Genomic DNA, 14,517 nt, shown 5'->3' on the forward strand with positions numbered 1-14,517 from the left:
ATGTATTATGACAGTTATACTGTCATCTTGAGTAAAACTAACTTGTGTCTTTACAAACATTACAAACTATGTTTTTCCAGTAAAACTCACAAAAATAATTTTTTCCAGGCATTATTAGACATTTTTCATGTGTGGTTTAGGAAATATGTTTAAATAACTGTCATATTGAATGTGGCAGTTATACTGTTATGTGTAAAACCAAATTTTTGTATTTGCAAACCTTACAAAAACAACTGATTCTAGTAAAACTCACATAGATTCAATATTACAGGCATTTTTAGACATTTCACATGTTTGAATACATTTTTATTGCTTTTTTCGTTAGGGCAAGTCCGATCGGCAGGAGGCCACGGGGAAGACCGTGGCCCATCTCAGCCCAGGTTGCTTGTACACGAAATGAGTTGTAGATCTCAATGGATAAAATATTTAGGTATCAACCTTGTCATAAGTTAGATACATCAGAGATGCACTTTTGTTTGGTAATTACATAAGTGTTGCAATGAAATAAATGTTGTTGTTTTTTTTACCCCCAGGCAATCCAGCAGCTTTGTACGACAGGGCTAACCCAGACTGGGCACCAACCCTGAAGCTTTCAGCCAAATTGACACCAAAGAAGTCGGAGAAAAAGAAACAACAATCAACCTACTCAGTTAATAGGTAAAACTTTCTTCTTTTTTATCAAACACCAATACTTATAAATGTATGCATATGTCCTGTTATGTAGACTCCCCTATGTATGCCTCCGACCTTTATAAGTATATTGACCTTGTACATATACATATACATGAACATCAACATGTGTAGTGTTATAACATCATGATCTATAAGTGCATGGATGTTGAGGTAGTGTTTTATTGTTGATTCTATTTACTCTATTATCAACCTCAATTATTGAGATGGATTTTTGTTTCAAATTTTAAGATACAACAGAGTTATGGAAAGGCAGAAAAGCAAAGAGAAGATAACTGCAGCCAAGGCCTTGATAGATCTCTTTCATGAACCAGGACCATCGGTTGATGTAGAGGACAGAGACCTTCCCGATGTTGAACCAAGCCCGGTGTGTGAGTTTGCACTGAAGGGCGCACTGGAGACTTCAAGTGAGACAACAGATGTATGTGTGGACCCATTGAGAAACAGTCAGGTGGACAGTGAAATTCAAAGGCTACTGACTGAAAACATGGCTCTAAGAGATCAAGTGAAGGACAACATGTATAGTGAAGATGGTTTCGTAGGTCAGAATGACAAAGTTAAATATTATACTGGACTCCCAGGTTTTACCACTCTAATGGCGCTATTTCATTTTGTGAAGGATTTTATTCCCAAACCTAGGAGCAATGCGGAACTTGGACAATTCACAAGATTGGTAATGACTCTAATGCGAGTAAAGCTGAACTTACCCATTCAAGATTTAGCATACAGGTTCAAAACTTCACCATCAACTGTTTCAAGAACTTTTTTAACAGTGATACATGTGTTGTATGTGAGACTGAAACATATGCTCTACTGGCCAGAGAGGGAAGAACTCAGAAAAACCATGCCTGTGGAATTCCAAAAACATTTTGGTCAAAAGACTGCTGTTATTATAGATTGTTTTGAGGTTTTCATTCAACGGCCAAAGAATCTAATGGCAAGAGCACAGACCTGGTCCTCCTACAAACATAACAACACTGTCAAATTTCTGATTGGTATAACACCACAAGGATCAATTTCTTTCCTCTCAAAAGCTTGGGGTGGAAGAGCAAGTGATAAATATATAACTGAAAACTGTGGACTTCTGACAAAGCTTTTACCTGGAGATCTTGTGTTGGCGGACAGGGGTTTTGATATTGCCGATAGTGTTGGCATGTGTTGTGCACAAGTCAACATACCAAGTTTCACTAGAGGAAAGTCACAATTATCACCTATTGATGTTGAGACAACAAGACAAATTGCCCGTGTGAGAATACACGTAGAAAGAGTTATCGGCCTTGTACGCAACAAGTACACAATGTTACAGGACAAACTACCCATAGACTTTCTAATGTGTGATGAGGGTGTTCCAACAGTTGACAAAATTGCGACAGTTGCTTGTGCATTGACAAATATGTGCGAATCTGTGGTGCCTTTTAATTGATTTCAAGGTTAACCAGTGTGTAATTGACAAAGTTACAGGTGTCCTGATCATATCAATTTATTAAGTGCTGATCATCAGGATGCAGGAACTGTTCATGCACGTATACAGCATACTTGTTTGCTATGTTCATTATTATCTTGTGTATTGCCATGTTATGTTTAATTTTCAAAATGTATCAAACAAATGTAAATTATTAGTGTTTATTTGAGTTTTATAAAGGGTTTTATCTTGATCCATTCGTTTGTATGCATGTGATGGACACAATGTATATAAAATCATATATCTAGACTGAAGTGTGTGTGGTTCTTATTTCAACTGGAGATCGATTTCGGATTTTCAGGATGGTCTCTTATCATTTCGTCTGACGGACAGTTCCACACAATACATGTATTCGTTCACTCCTGCTCAACACAATATATGATCCAACATGTATGAACTTCCAATAACAAACAAAAGTCAAACATTAAATTCAAGCATTTATTCTACATGATCAGTCACAATGTAAATACAAATCAATAACACTAAAATCACTTAAATGTAACTATATATCTTAAAGCTGCTATACATGTGAATTTCACAACTATACATGTAAATTTACCAGAGGTGCAACTGAAACATTACCAGTACATGGGTATTCATATAAGCAGACTTTAAAACCTTTCATGAAAAATGAAATCTTTCCCAAAATAGTCAAGCCAAACAGTCACAAATCATAATCATGTAAACACTCATAGTGCATATTTGAAGTCTCAATTCTTTCTTTTTCTTTTTCTCTGATTCGGCTTACATTCTGGGCAATAATAAGACCCCTTGGGCACTTTTTTAATGTTCACACAACTGAAGTGAAGCCAGACATATTTACAGTTTTCATTGTCACAGCCTATCACATCATCATCATCCTCATCATATGGCTTTTGGCACAAACAAATGACCTCAACAGCCTTCGAACTACCCATATCAATGTTAGTCGCATTTGTTAGGGGGGGTCGATGATGGCTGTTTGTTGACGTCATTTTTCGATGCAGCTTTCTCTCTTGAGATCAGTCTTCCTGTAATTTCTGGTAACACTACTTTAACAAAGTATTCTTTTGATTTTGTAGTGATTTCATCATTCTCGGCCATTATGCATACGTTTGTGAACGGGTTCGTATATATGAATTTGCTGATGTTGTACCGGTGCGCTTGCCTTTCAAAATGGCGGATCGCGCGGAGCATCATGGGAAATCAGTCGGGCGTGAAAACTATGTATATATATATATATATGAAATACTTGACTTGGTGAATTCTAGCTCTAAATATACTCCTCCCCTCTTAACCACACCCTCAACCACGCCCCCACCCCACCCCCGACCATGCCTTCCCCACCCCCACCTCCTGAAATCGGAGGTCTCAATGTTGGCAAGTATGAGTTTAGGAGTTATGTTTAAATAACTGTCATAGTGAGTGTCATATTGTCATATTGAGTAAAAAAAACTAACTTGTGCCTTTGCAAACCTCACAAAAGAAAACGTTTCTAATAAAAATCACAAAGATACATTTCTTCACGCATTATTAGACATTTTTCATGTGTGGTTTAGGAGTTATGTTTAAATAACTGTCTTATTGAGTGTGGCAGTTATACTGTCATTATGTGTAAAACCTAATTTTGTATTTGCAAACCTTATAAAAACAACTGATTCTAGTAAAACATAGATTCAATTTTACAGGCATTTTTAGACATTTTACATGTTTGGTTTAGAGTTGTGTTTGAATACATTTGTATTGCTTTTTTCATTAGGGCAAGTCCGACGGGCAGGAGGCCGCGGGGAAGACCCAGGACACATTGGGAAGACTATGTCTCCCGGCTGGGCTGTCGAACGCCTCGGGATCCCCCGAGAAGAGCTGGACGAAGTGGTTGGGGATAGGGAAGTCCGGGCTTCTCTGCTTAGGCTGCTGCCCCTGCAACCGGACCTCGGATAAGCGGAAGGAAATGGATGGATGTAGTATGACAGTTATACTGTCATATTAAGTAAAAAAAACTAACTTACAAAATATATATTTTTCTAGTAAATCTAACAAAGATACATTTCTCCAAGCATTATTAGTCATTTTGCATTTGTTGTTTAGGAGTTATGTTTAAATAACTGTCATAGTGAGTAAAACCTAATTTTTGTATTTGCAAAAACCTTACAAAAACAACTGATTCTAGTAAAAGTCACATGGATGCAATATTGCAGGCATTTTTAGACATGATGCATGTTTGATTTTGGAGTTGTGTTTATATAACTTTCATATTTAGTATTACAGTAATACTGTCATATTGAGTAATAAAAACTAACTTGTGTCTTTACAAACCTTACAAAATATTTTTTTTCCTGAAAAACTCACAAAGAGACATTTCTCCAGGCATTATTAGCCATTTGGCATGTGTGGTTTAGGAGTTTTGTTTAAATAACTGTCAGATTGAGTGTGACAGTATACTGTGAGTAAAACCCATATTTTGTATTTGCAAACCTTACAAAAACAACTGATTCTAGTAAAACTCACATGGATACAAAATTACAGGCATTTTTAGAGATAATGCATGTTTGGTTTTGGAGTTATGTTTATATAACTTTCATGTTTAGTATGACAGTAACACTGTCATATTGAGTAAAAAAAACTAACTTGTGTCGGTACAAACATTACGAAATATTTTTTTTCCAGTAAAACTCACAAAGAGACATTTCTCCAGGCATTAATAGCCATTGTGCATGTGTGGTTTAGGAGTTATGTTTAAATAGATGTCAAATTGAATGTGGCAGTTATACTGTCATTATGAGTGAAACCTAATGTTTGTAATTGTAAACCTTACCAAAATACCTGATTCTGGTAAAACTCACATAGATTCAATATTACATGCATTTTTAGACGGATTGCATATTTGGTTTTGGAGTTTTGATTATACAACTTTCATATTTAGTATGACAGTTATACTGTATATTACCATTGAGTAAAAAAAAAAACCTAACTTGTGTCTTTGCAAACCTTACAAAAGATCGTTATTCTAGTAAAGACTTAGACTTAGACTTAGACTTTCTTTTTATTGTCATTCAAATTTGAACTTTACAGCACAGATAAGAACGAAATGTCGTAGTGCAGGATAAAAAAGCAATAAGGTGCATATTTCGATACAAAAATATATATAAATAATATATAAATACTATATATATATATATATATATATATATATATATATATATATATATATATATATATATATATATAATAAATAAATATATATAAATATATAAAAAATAGATTAATAGATTAATGTGCAGATAAATATATTGCACTTTTTCCACATGCGCCCACGTTTATGGGTGTATGTTATATTGTTTATTTCATTCCAGCGAGTTACTTCATTTTGAGGGGAGTTGAGGAGATAATTTAATTATGATGCGTTCAAGAGTCTTACGGCCTGAGGGAAGAAGCTGCTACAGAAGCTTCGGAGGCTGCGGAACATCTTTCTAGAGTCCAGCAGTGAAAACTGTCCTTGGTGGGGGTGGGAGGAGTCTTTGCAAATTTTCTGAGCCCTGGTCAGGCAGCACTTTTTGCGATCCCCTGGATAGGAGGAAGAGGAGTCCTGATGATTTTTTCCGCCGTCCTCACCACTCTCTGGAGATACTTCCAGTCTGAGGCACTGCAGGCTCCAGTCCAGACAGAGATGCTGTTGGTCAGCAGGCTCGCTATAACAACGATACATCTTTCCAAGCATTATTAGCTATTTTGCATTTGTTGTTTAGGAGTTATGTTTAAATAACTGTCAAAGTAAATAAAACCTAATTTTGGTATTTGAAAACCTTACAAAAACAACTGATTCTAGTAAAACTCACACAGATACAATATTACAGGCATTTTTAGACATAATACATGTTTGGTTTTGGAGTAATGTTTGGCGCAGTGGAAGAATGGCCGTGCGCGACCCGAGGGTCCCTGGTTCAATCCCCACCTAGTACCAACCTCGTCATGTCCGTTGTGTCCTGAGCAAGACACTTCACCCTTGCTCCTGATGGGTGCTGTTTAGCGCCTTGCATGGCAGCTCCCTCCATCAGTGTGTGATGGGTAAATGTGGAAGTAGTGTCAAAGCACTTTGAGTACCTTGAAGGTAGAAAAGCGCTATACAAGTACAACCCATTTATTTATTTATATATAGTATGACAGCTATACTGTTATATTGAGTAAAAAAAACTAACTTGTGTCTTTACAAACCTTACACAATATATTTTTTCTAGTAAAACTCACAAAGAGACATTTCCCCAGGTATTATTAGCCATTGTGCATGTGTGGTTTAGGAGTTATGTTTAAATAAATGTCAAATTGAATGTGGCAGGTATACTGTCATGAGTAAAACCTAATTTTTGTAATTGTAAACCTTACCAAAATACCTGATTCTGGTAAAACTCACATAGATTGAATATTACATGCATTTTTAGACGGATTGCTTGTTTGGTTTTGGAGTTATGTTTTTACAACTTTCATATTTAGTATGACAGTTATACTGTCATATTGAGTAAAATAAACAACTAACTTGCGTCTTTGCAAACCTTACAAAAGATCATTATTCTGGTAAAGACTTAGACTTTATTTTTATTGTCATTCAAATTTGAACTTTACAGCATAGATAACATAATTTCGTTACATAAGCTCATGGTAGTGCAGGATAAAAAAGCAATAAGGTGCATATATAAATAAATAAATATAAATAATATATAAATATACATATAAAATAAATAAATATACTTAAATATATATAAATAAATAAAAAGATTACTGTGCAGATAAATATATTGCACTTTTTCCACATGCGCCCATGGGTGTATGTTATATTGTTTTTTTTTTATTCCAGCGAGTTAATCCATTTTGAGGGGAGTTGAGGGGATAATTTAATTATAATGCGTTCAAGAGTCCTACGGCCTGAGGGAAGAAGCTGGAGGTTCTGCTTCGGAGGCTGCGGAACCTCTTTCTAGAGTCCAGCAGTGAAAACAGTGGGAGGAGTCTTTGCAAAATTTCTGAGTCCTGGTCAGGCAGCGCTTTTTGCGATCTCTTGGATAGGAGGAAGAGGATTCCTGAAGATATTTTCCGCCGTCCTCACCACTCTCTGGAGAGACTTCCAGTCTGAGGCACTGCAGGCTCCAGTCCAGACAGAGATGCTGTTGGTCAGCAGGCTCTCTATAACAAAGATACAGTTCTCCAAGCATTATTAGCTATTTGCATTTGTTGTTTAGGATTTATGTTTAAATAACTGTCATAGTGAGTAAAACCTAAATTTATTTTATCTATTTGCAAACCTTACAAAAACAATTGATTCTAGTAAAACTCATAGATACAATATCACAGGCATTTTTAGACATAATGCATGTTTGGTTTTGAAGTTGTGTTTATATAACTTTCATATTTAGTATTACAGTAATACTGTCATATTGAGTAAAAAAAAACAACTAACTTGTGTCTTTACAAACCTTACAAAATATTTTTCCCAGTAAAACTCAAAGATACATTTCTACAGGCATTATTAGCCATTTTGCATGTGCGGTTTAGGATTTATGTTTAAATAACTGTCATATTGAGTGTGACAGTAAAGTCATAGTGAGTAAAACAAACTAACTTGTGTCTTTGCAATGCTTACAAAAGAAAATGTTACTAGTAAAACTCACAAAAGATACATTTCTTCATGCATTATTAGAAAATGTTCATGTGTAGTTTATGAGTTATGTTTTAATAACTGTCAAATTGAGTGTGGCAGTTATACTGTCATTAAGTGTTAAACCTAATTTTTGTATTTGCAAACCTTACAAAAACAACTGATTCTAGTAAAACTCACATAGATTCAATATTGCAGGCATTTTAGACATTTCACATGTTTGGTTTAGGAGTTGTGTTTGAATACATTTTAATTGTTTTTTTCGTTAGGGCAAGTCCGACCGGCAGGAGGCCACGGGGAAGCCCCAGGACACATTGGGAAGACTATGTCAGCCGGCTGGCCTGGGAACGCTTCGGGATCCCCCGAGATGAGCTGGACGAAGTGGCTGGGGAGAAGGAAGTCTGGGCTTCTCTGCTTAGGCTGCTGCCCCCGCAACCCGACCTCGGATAAGCGGAAGAAAATGGATACATTTAGTATGACAGTTATACTATTATATTGAGTAAAAAAAACTAACTTGTGTCTTTAAAAAACCTTACAAATTATATGTTTTCTAGTAAAACTCACAAAGATACATCTCCAGGCATTATAAGCCATTTTGCATGTGGTTTAGGGGTTATGTTTAAATAACTGCCATATTGAATGTGGCAGTTATACTGTCATTATGAGTAAAACCTAATTTTTGTATTTGTAAACCTTACCAAAATACCTGTTTCTGGTAAAACTCACATAGATTCAATATTACAGGCATTTTTAGACGGATTGCATGTGTATTTTTGAAATTATGTTTATACAACTTTCTTATTTAGTATGACAGTGATACTATCATATTGAGTAAAAAAAACTAACTTGTGTCTTTGCAAACCTTACAAAAGAACATTTTAGTAAAACTCAAAGATACATCTCCAGGCATTATTAGTCATTTTGCATTTGTTGTTTAGGAGTTATGTTTAAATAACAGTATACTCTCATATAGAGTAAAACCTAATTTTTGTATTTTCAAACCTTACAAAAACAACTGATTCTAGTAAAATTCACATGCATTCAATATTACAGTTATTTTTAGACATTTTGCCTGTTTGGTTTAGAAATTATGATGGAATACATTTGTATTGCTTTTTTCGCATTATCTCAGGATTTTAGGAATATTACCGTCGTATTGAGTAAAAAACTACTTTTTGTGTTTGCAAGCCTTAAAAAAAGCATATGTTTCGAGTAAAACTCACAATAATGCATTATTTCAGGCAATATTAGCTCATTTTTTTGTGTAGTTTAGGAGTTATGTTTATTTACTGTCATATTGAGTGTACATTGTCATGGTGAAAAAAAAACTAATTTTTTTATTTGCAAAAATTTCAAACACAACCGATTCTAGTAAAACTCACATGCATTCAATATTACAGTTATTTTTAGACATTTTGCCTGTTTGGTTTAGAAATTATGATAGAATACATTGTATTGCTTTTGTCGCATTATCTCCGGATTTTAAGAATATTACTGTTATATTGAGTAAAAAACTACTTTTTGCGTTTGAAAGCCTTAAAAAAGCATATGTTTCGAGTAAAACTCACAATAATGCATTATTTCAGGCAATATTAGCTCATTTTTATGTGTAGTTTAGGAGTTATGTTTATTTACTGTCATATTGAGGGTACATTGTCATGGTGAAAAAAAACCTAATTTTTTTATTTGCAAAAAATTTCAAACACAACCGATTCTAGTAAAACTCACATGGATTCAATATTACAGGCATTTCCCACATTTTGCATGTTTGATTTAGGAAATATGATTGAATATATTTTCATTGCTTTTTTCGCATTATCTCAGGATTTTAGGAATATTACTGTCATATTGAGTAAAAAACTACTTTTTGTGTTTGCAAGATTTGAAAAAGCATATGTTTCGAGTAAAACTCTGTAGAATGCATTATTTGAGGCATCATTAGCAATTTTGCATGTGTAGTTAGGAGTTATTTTTAAATAACTGTCATATTGAGTGTGACAGTATACTGTCATAGTGAGTAAAACTTATTTTTTGTATTTGCAAACCTTATAAAAACAACTGATTCTAGTAAAACTCACATGGATTTAATATTACAGGCATTTTTAGACATTTTGCATTGTTGGTTTAGGAATTATGTTGGAATACATTTTTATTGCTTTTTTCGCATTATCTCAGGATTTTAAGAACATTACTGTCATATTGAGTAAAAAAATACTTGTTGTGTTTGCAAGCCTTAAAAAAGCATATGTTTCGAGTAAAACTCACAAGAATGCATTATTTCAGGCAACATTAGCTCATTTTTAAGTGTAGTTTAGGAGTTATGTTTAATTTACCGTCATATTGAGTGTACATCGTCATGGTGAAAAAAACCTAATTTTTGTATTTGCAAAAATTTCAAACACAACCTAATCTAGTAAAACTCACATGGATTCAATATTACAGGCATTTTTACACATTTTGCATGTTTGATTTAGGAAATATGATTGAATATATTTTCATTGCTTTTTTCGCATTATCTCAGTATTTTAGGAATATTACCGTCATATTGAGTAAAAAGCTACTTTTTGTTTGCAAGATTTGAAAAAGCATATGTTTCGAGTAAAACTCCGTAGAATGCATTATTTGAGGCATCATTAGACATTTTGCATGTGTAGTTTAGGAGTTATGATTAAATAAATGTCATATTGAGTGTGACAGTTTACTTTCATAAAGAGTAAAACCTAATTTTTGTTTTTGCAAACTTCACTAAAACAACTGATTCTAGTAAAACTCACATGGATTTAATATTACAGGCATTTTTAGACATTTTGCATTGTTGGTTTAGGATTTATGTTGGAATACATTTTTATTGCTTTTTTCGCATTATCTCAGAATTTTAAGAACATTACTGTAATATTGAATAAAAACTACTATTTGTGTCTGCAAGCCTTAAGAAAGCATATGTTTCGAGGAAAACTCCCAAGGCTCCATTATTTCAAACATTATTATCCATTTTGCATGAGTAGTTTAGGAGTTATGATTAAAAAACTGTCATATTCAGTATGACAGTTTACTTTCATAAAGAGAAAAACCTAATTTTTGTTTTTGCAAACTTTACTAAAACAACTGATTCTAGTAAAACTCACATGGATTCAATAATACAGGCATTTTTACACATTTTGCATGTTTGGTTTAGAAATTATGATTGAAGATTCTTTTTTTGCTTTTTTCGCATTATCTCAGGAATTGAAGAACATTACTGTCATATTGAGTAAAAAAATACTTTTTGTGTTTGCAAGCCTTAAGAAAGCATATGCTTCGAGGAAAACTCCCAAGGATCCATTATTTTAAACATTATTAGCCATTTTGCATGAGTAGTTTAGGAGTTATGATTAAAAAACTGTCATATTGAGTGTACATTGTCATGGTGAAAAATACCCACTTTTTCTAATTGCAAACCTTTCAAACACAACTGATTCTAGTAAAACATACATTGATTCAATATTACAGGCATTTTTACACATTTTGCATGTTTGGTTTAGGAATTATAATGGAATACTTTTTTTTGTTGCTTTTTTCGTATTATCTCAGGATTTTAAGAAGATTACTGTCATATTGAGTAAAAAACTACTTTTTGTGTTTGCAAGATTTAAAAAAGCATATGTTTCGAGGAAAGCTCCTAAGGATGCATTATTTCAGGCATAAATAGCCATTTTGCTTGTGTGGATTAGGAGTTTTTAAATAACTGTCATATTGCGTGTGGCTGTTAGTTACCTAATTTTTGTATTTTTAAACCTTAAAACCTCCTGATTCTAGTAAAATTCACAAAGATACAATATTACAGGCATTTTTAGACATAATGCAGGTTTGGTTTTGGAGTTAGGTTTATAACTTTTCATATTTAGTATGACAGTTATACTGTCATATTAAGTAAAAAAAAAAAAAGACTTGTGTCTTTGCAAACCTTACAAAATATTTTTTTCCAGTAAAACTCACAAAGATACATTTCTCTTATTAGCCATTTTGCATGTGTGGTTTTGGAATTATGTTTAAATACCTGTCAGATACAGAGACAGAGACAGTATACATGGGGAAGGCGTGGCGCAGTTGGGATAGTGGCCGTTCCAGCAACCTGAGGGTTCTTAGTTCGATCCCCACCTTCTACCAACCTCGTCACGTCCGTTGTGTCCTTGAGGGAGACACTTTACCCTTGCTCCTGATGGGTTGTGGTTAGGGCCTTGATGCCAGCTTCCGCCATCAGTGTGTGAATGTGTGTGTGAATGGATGAATGTAAAAATAGTGTCAAAGCGCTTTGTGTACCTTGAAGGTAGAAAAGCGCTATACAAGTATAGCCCATTTACCATAGTGAGTAAAACCAAATGTTTGTATTTACAAACCTTACAAAAACAACCCATTCTAGTAAAAGTCACACAGATACAATATTGTAGGCATTTTTAGACATAATGCATGTTTGGTTTTGGAGTTATGTTTATATAACCTCCTTTCTGAGCCGCCACCTTATCGTGGTAGAGGAGTTTGCGGGGCCCACTGATCCTAGGAGCTATGCTGTCTGTGGGCTTCTATGCCCCCTCACAGGCTCTCCCAAGACAAATAGGTCCTAGGTGAGGCATCAGACAAAGAGCAGCTCAAAGACCTTTATGAAAAGTACAAATCGAGGTCCTAGATTTTTCCTCGCCCGGACGCGGGTCACCGTGGCTCCCCTGTGGAGCCAGGCCCAGAGGTGGGGCACGATGGCGAGCGCCTGTTGGCTGGCTCAGCTCAATGAAGCAACGTGGTTCCCTCCACCAATGGGCTCACCACTCATGGGCTGGGTTATAGAGGTCGGGTGCAGTGTGAGCTGAGCGGCAGCCGAAGGCAGGGCACTTGGCGGTCCGATCATCGGCTACATAAGCTAGCTCTTCTGACGTGAAATGTCACCTCGCTGGGAGGGAAGGAGCCTGAGCTGGTGTGCGAGGTGGAGAAGTTCCGGCTAGATATAGTTGGACTCACTTCGACGCACAGGAACCTGTTCTCTCGAGAGGGGCTGGACTCTCTTCCACTATGGCGTTGCAAGCAATGAGAGGCTGGGGTGGCAATTCTTGTTGTCCCCCCGGCTCAAAGACAAGAGTATGGGGTATCGGACTGTCTGATTGTGGCGGGTCGCTCCCTGTATGATCAGTGTAGGGCAGCCTTGGTCCGCCAAGGCTGCCCTTTGTCACCGATTCTGTTGTTAACTTTTATGGACAGAATTGCAGTCATGGCGTTGAGGGGATCCGGTTTGGTGGTTGCAGGATTAGGTCTCTGCTTTTTGCAGTTGATGTGGTCCTGATGGCTTCAACTGGCCAGGATCTCCAGCTCTCATTGGATGGCCGAGTATGAAGCGACTGGGATGAGAATCAGCACCTCCAAGTCCGAGTCCATGGTTCTCGCCCGATAAAGGGTGGGGTGCCATTTCCAGGTTGAGGAGGCGATGGCACATACTAGATGGCCCCAAGTGGAGGAGTTCAAGTACCTAGGAGTCTTGTTCACGAGTGAGGGAAGAGTGGATCATGAGATCCACAGGCGGATCGGTGCGGCGTCTTCAGTAATGAGGACGCTATATCGATCCATTGTGGTGAAGAAGGAGCTGAGCCAGAATTAAAAGCTCTAAATTTACCGGTCAATCTACATTCCCATCCTGCACTTATGGTCATGGTTATGACCGAAAAGACAAGATCAAAGACAAGAGTTTCCTCCGCCGGGTGGCGGGTCTCTCCCTTAGAGATAGGATAAGAAGCTCAGTCATCCGGGAGGAACTCAGAGTAAAGCGCTGCTCCTCCACATTGAGAGGAGCCAGATGAGGTGGTTCGGGCATCTGCTCAGGATGCCACCCGAACGCCTCCCGAGGGAGGTGTTTAGGGCAAGTCCGACCGGCAGGAGGCCACGGGGAAGACCCAGGACACATTGGGAAGATTATGTCTCCCGGCTGGCCTGGGAACGCCTCAGGGTCCCCCGAGAAGAGCTGGAAGAAGTGGCTGGGGAGAGGGAAGTCTGGGCTTCTCTGTTTAGGCTGCTGCCCCCGCAACCCGACCTCGGTTAAGCGGAAGAAAATGGATGGATTTAGTAACGACAACAAAAAATGATTCTAGTAAAACTCACATGGAAACAATTTTACAGGTATTTTTAGACATAATGCATGTTTGGTTTTGGAATTATGTTTATATAACTTTCATATGTATTATGACAGTTATACTGTCATCTTGAGTAAAACTAACTTGTGTCTTTACAAACATTACAAACTATGTTTTTTCAGTAAAACTCACAAAAATAATTTTTTCCAGGCATTATTAGACATTTTTCATGTGTGGTTTAGGAAATATGTTTAAATAACTGTCATATTGAATGTGGCAGTTATACTGTTATGTGTAAAACCAAATGTTTGTATTTGCAAACCTTACAAAAACAACTGATTCTAGTAAAACTCACTTAGATTCAATATTACAGGCATTTTTAGACATTTCACATGTTTGAATACATTTTTATTGCTTTTTTCGTTAGGGCAAGTCCGATCGGCAGGAGGCCACGGGGAAGACCCAGGACACATTGGGAAGACTATGTCTCAGGCTGGCCTGGGAACGCCTCGGGATCCCCCGAGAAGAGCTGGACAAAGTGGCTGGGGCTTCTCTGCTTAGGCTGCTGCCCTCGCAACCCGACCTCGGATAAGCGGAAGAAAATGGATGGATTTAGTATCACAGTTATACTGTCATATTGAGTAAAAAAACTA

General features: G+C 36.4%; 1 protein-coding gene across 1 annotated transcript; it reads left to right on the top strand.

Annotated features, from left to right (window-relative positions):
* Positions 1–458: 458 nt before the first annotated feature.
* LOC133610465 (uncharacterized) lies at positions 459–2,139 on the top strand. The gene is made up of 2 exons (XM_061966751.2): positions 459–657; positions 922–2,139. Exons 1-2 carry the CDS (start codon positions 509–511, stop codon positions 2,111–2,113), a joined length of 1,341 nt encoding a protein of 446 aa, XP_061822735.1. The 5' UTR covers positions 459–508; the 3' UTR covers positions 2,114–2,139.
* Positions 2,140–14,517: the final 12,378 nt, after the last annotated feature.

The sequence above is a fragment of the Nerophis lumbriciformis genome, linkage group LG11 (assembly GCF_033978685.3).
Source record: "Nerophis lumbriciformis linkage group LG11, RoL_Nlum_v2.1, whole genome shotgun sequence".
Classification (NCBI taxonomy): domain Eukaryota; kingdom Metazoa; phylum Chordata; class Actinopteri; order Syngnathiformes; family Syngnathidae; genus Nerophis; species Nerophis lumbriciformis.

What these genes read in the sequence shown, in the direction of transcription:
- LOC133610465 (XM_061966751.2), top strand. Translation starts at nt 509, where the DNA reads ATGTTGTTGTTTTTTTTACCCCCAGGCAATCCAGCAGCTTTGTACGAC. An exon ending in TCAACCTACTCAGTTAATAG is followed by an intron (nt 658 to 921) that starts GTAAAACTTTCT and finishes TCAAATTTTAAG; the next exon opens with ATACAACAGAGTTATGGAAA.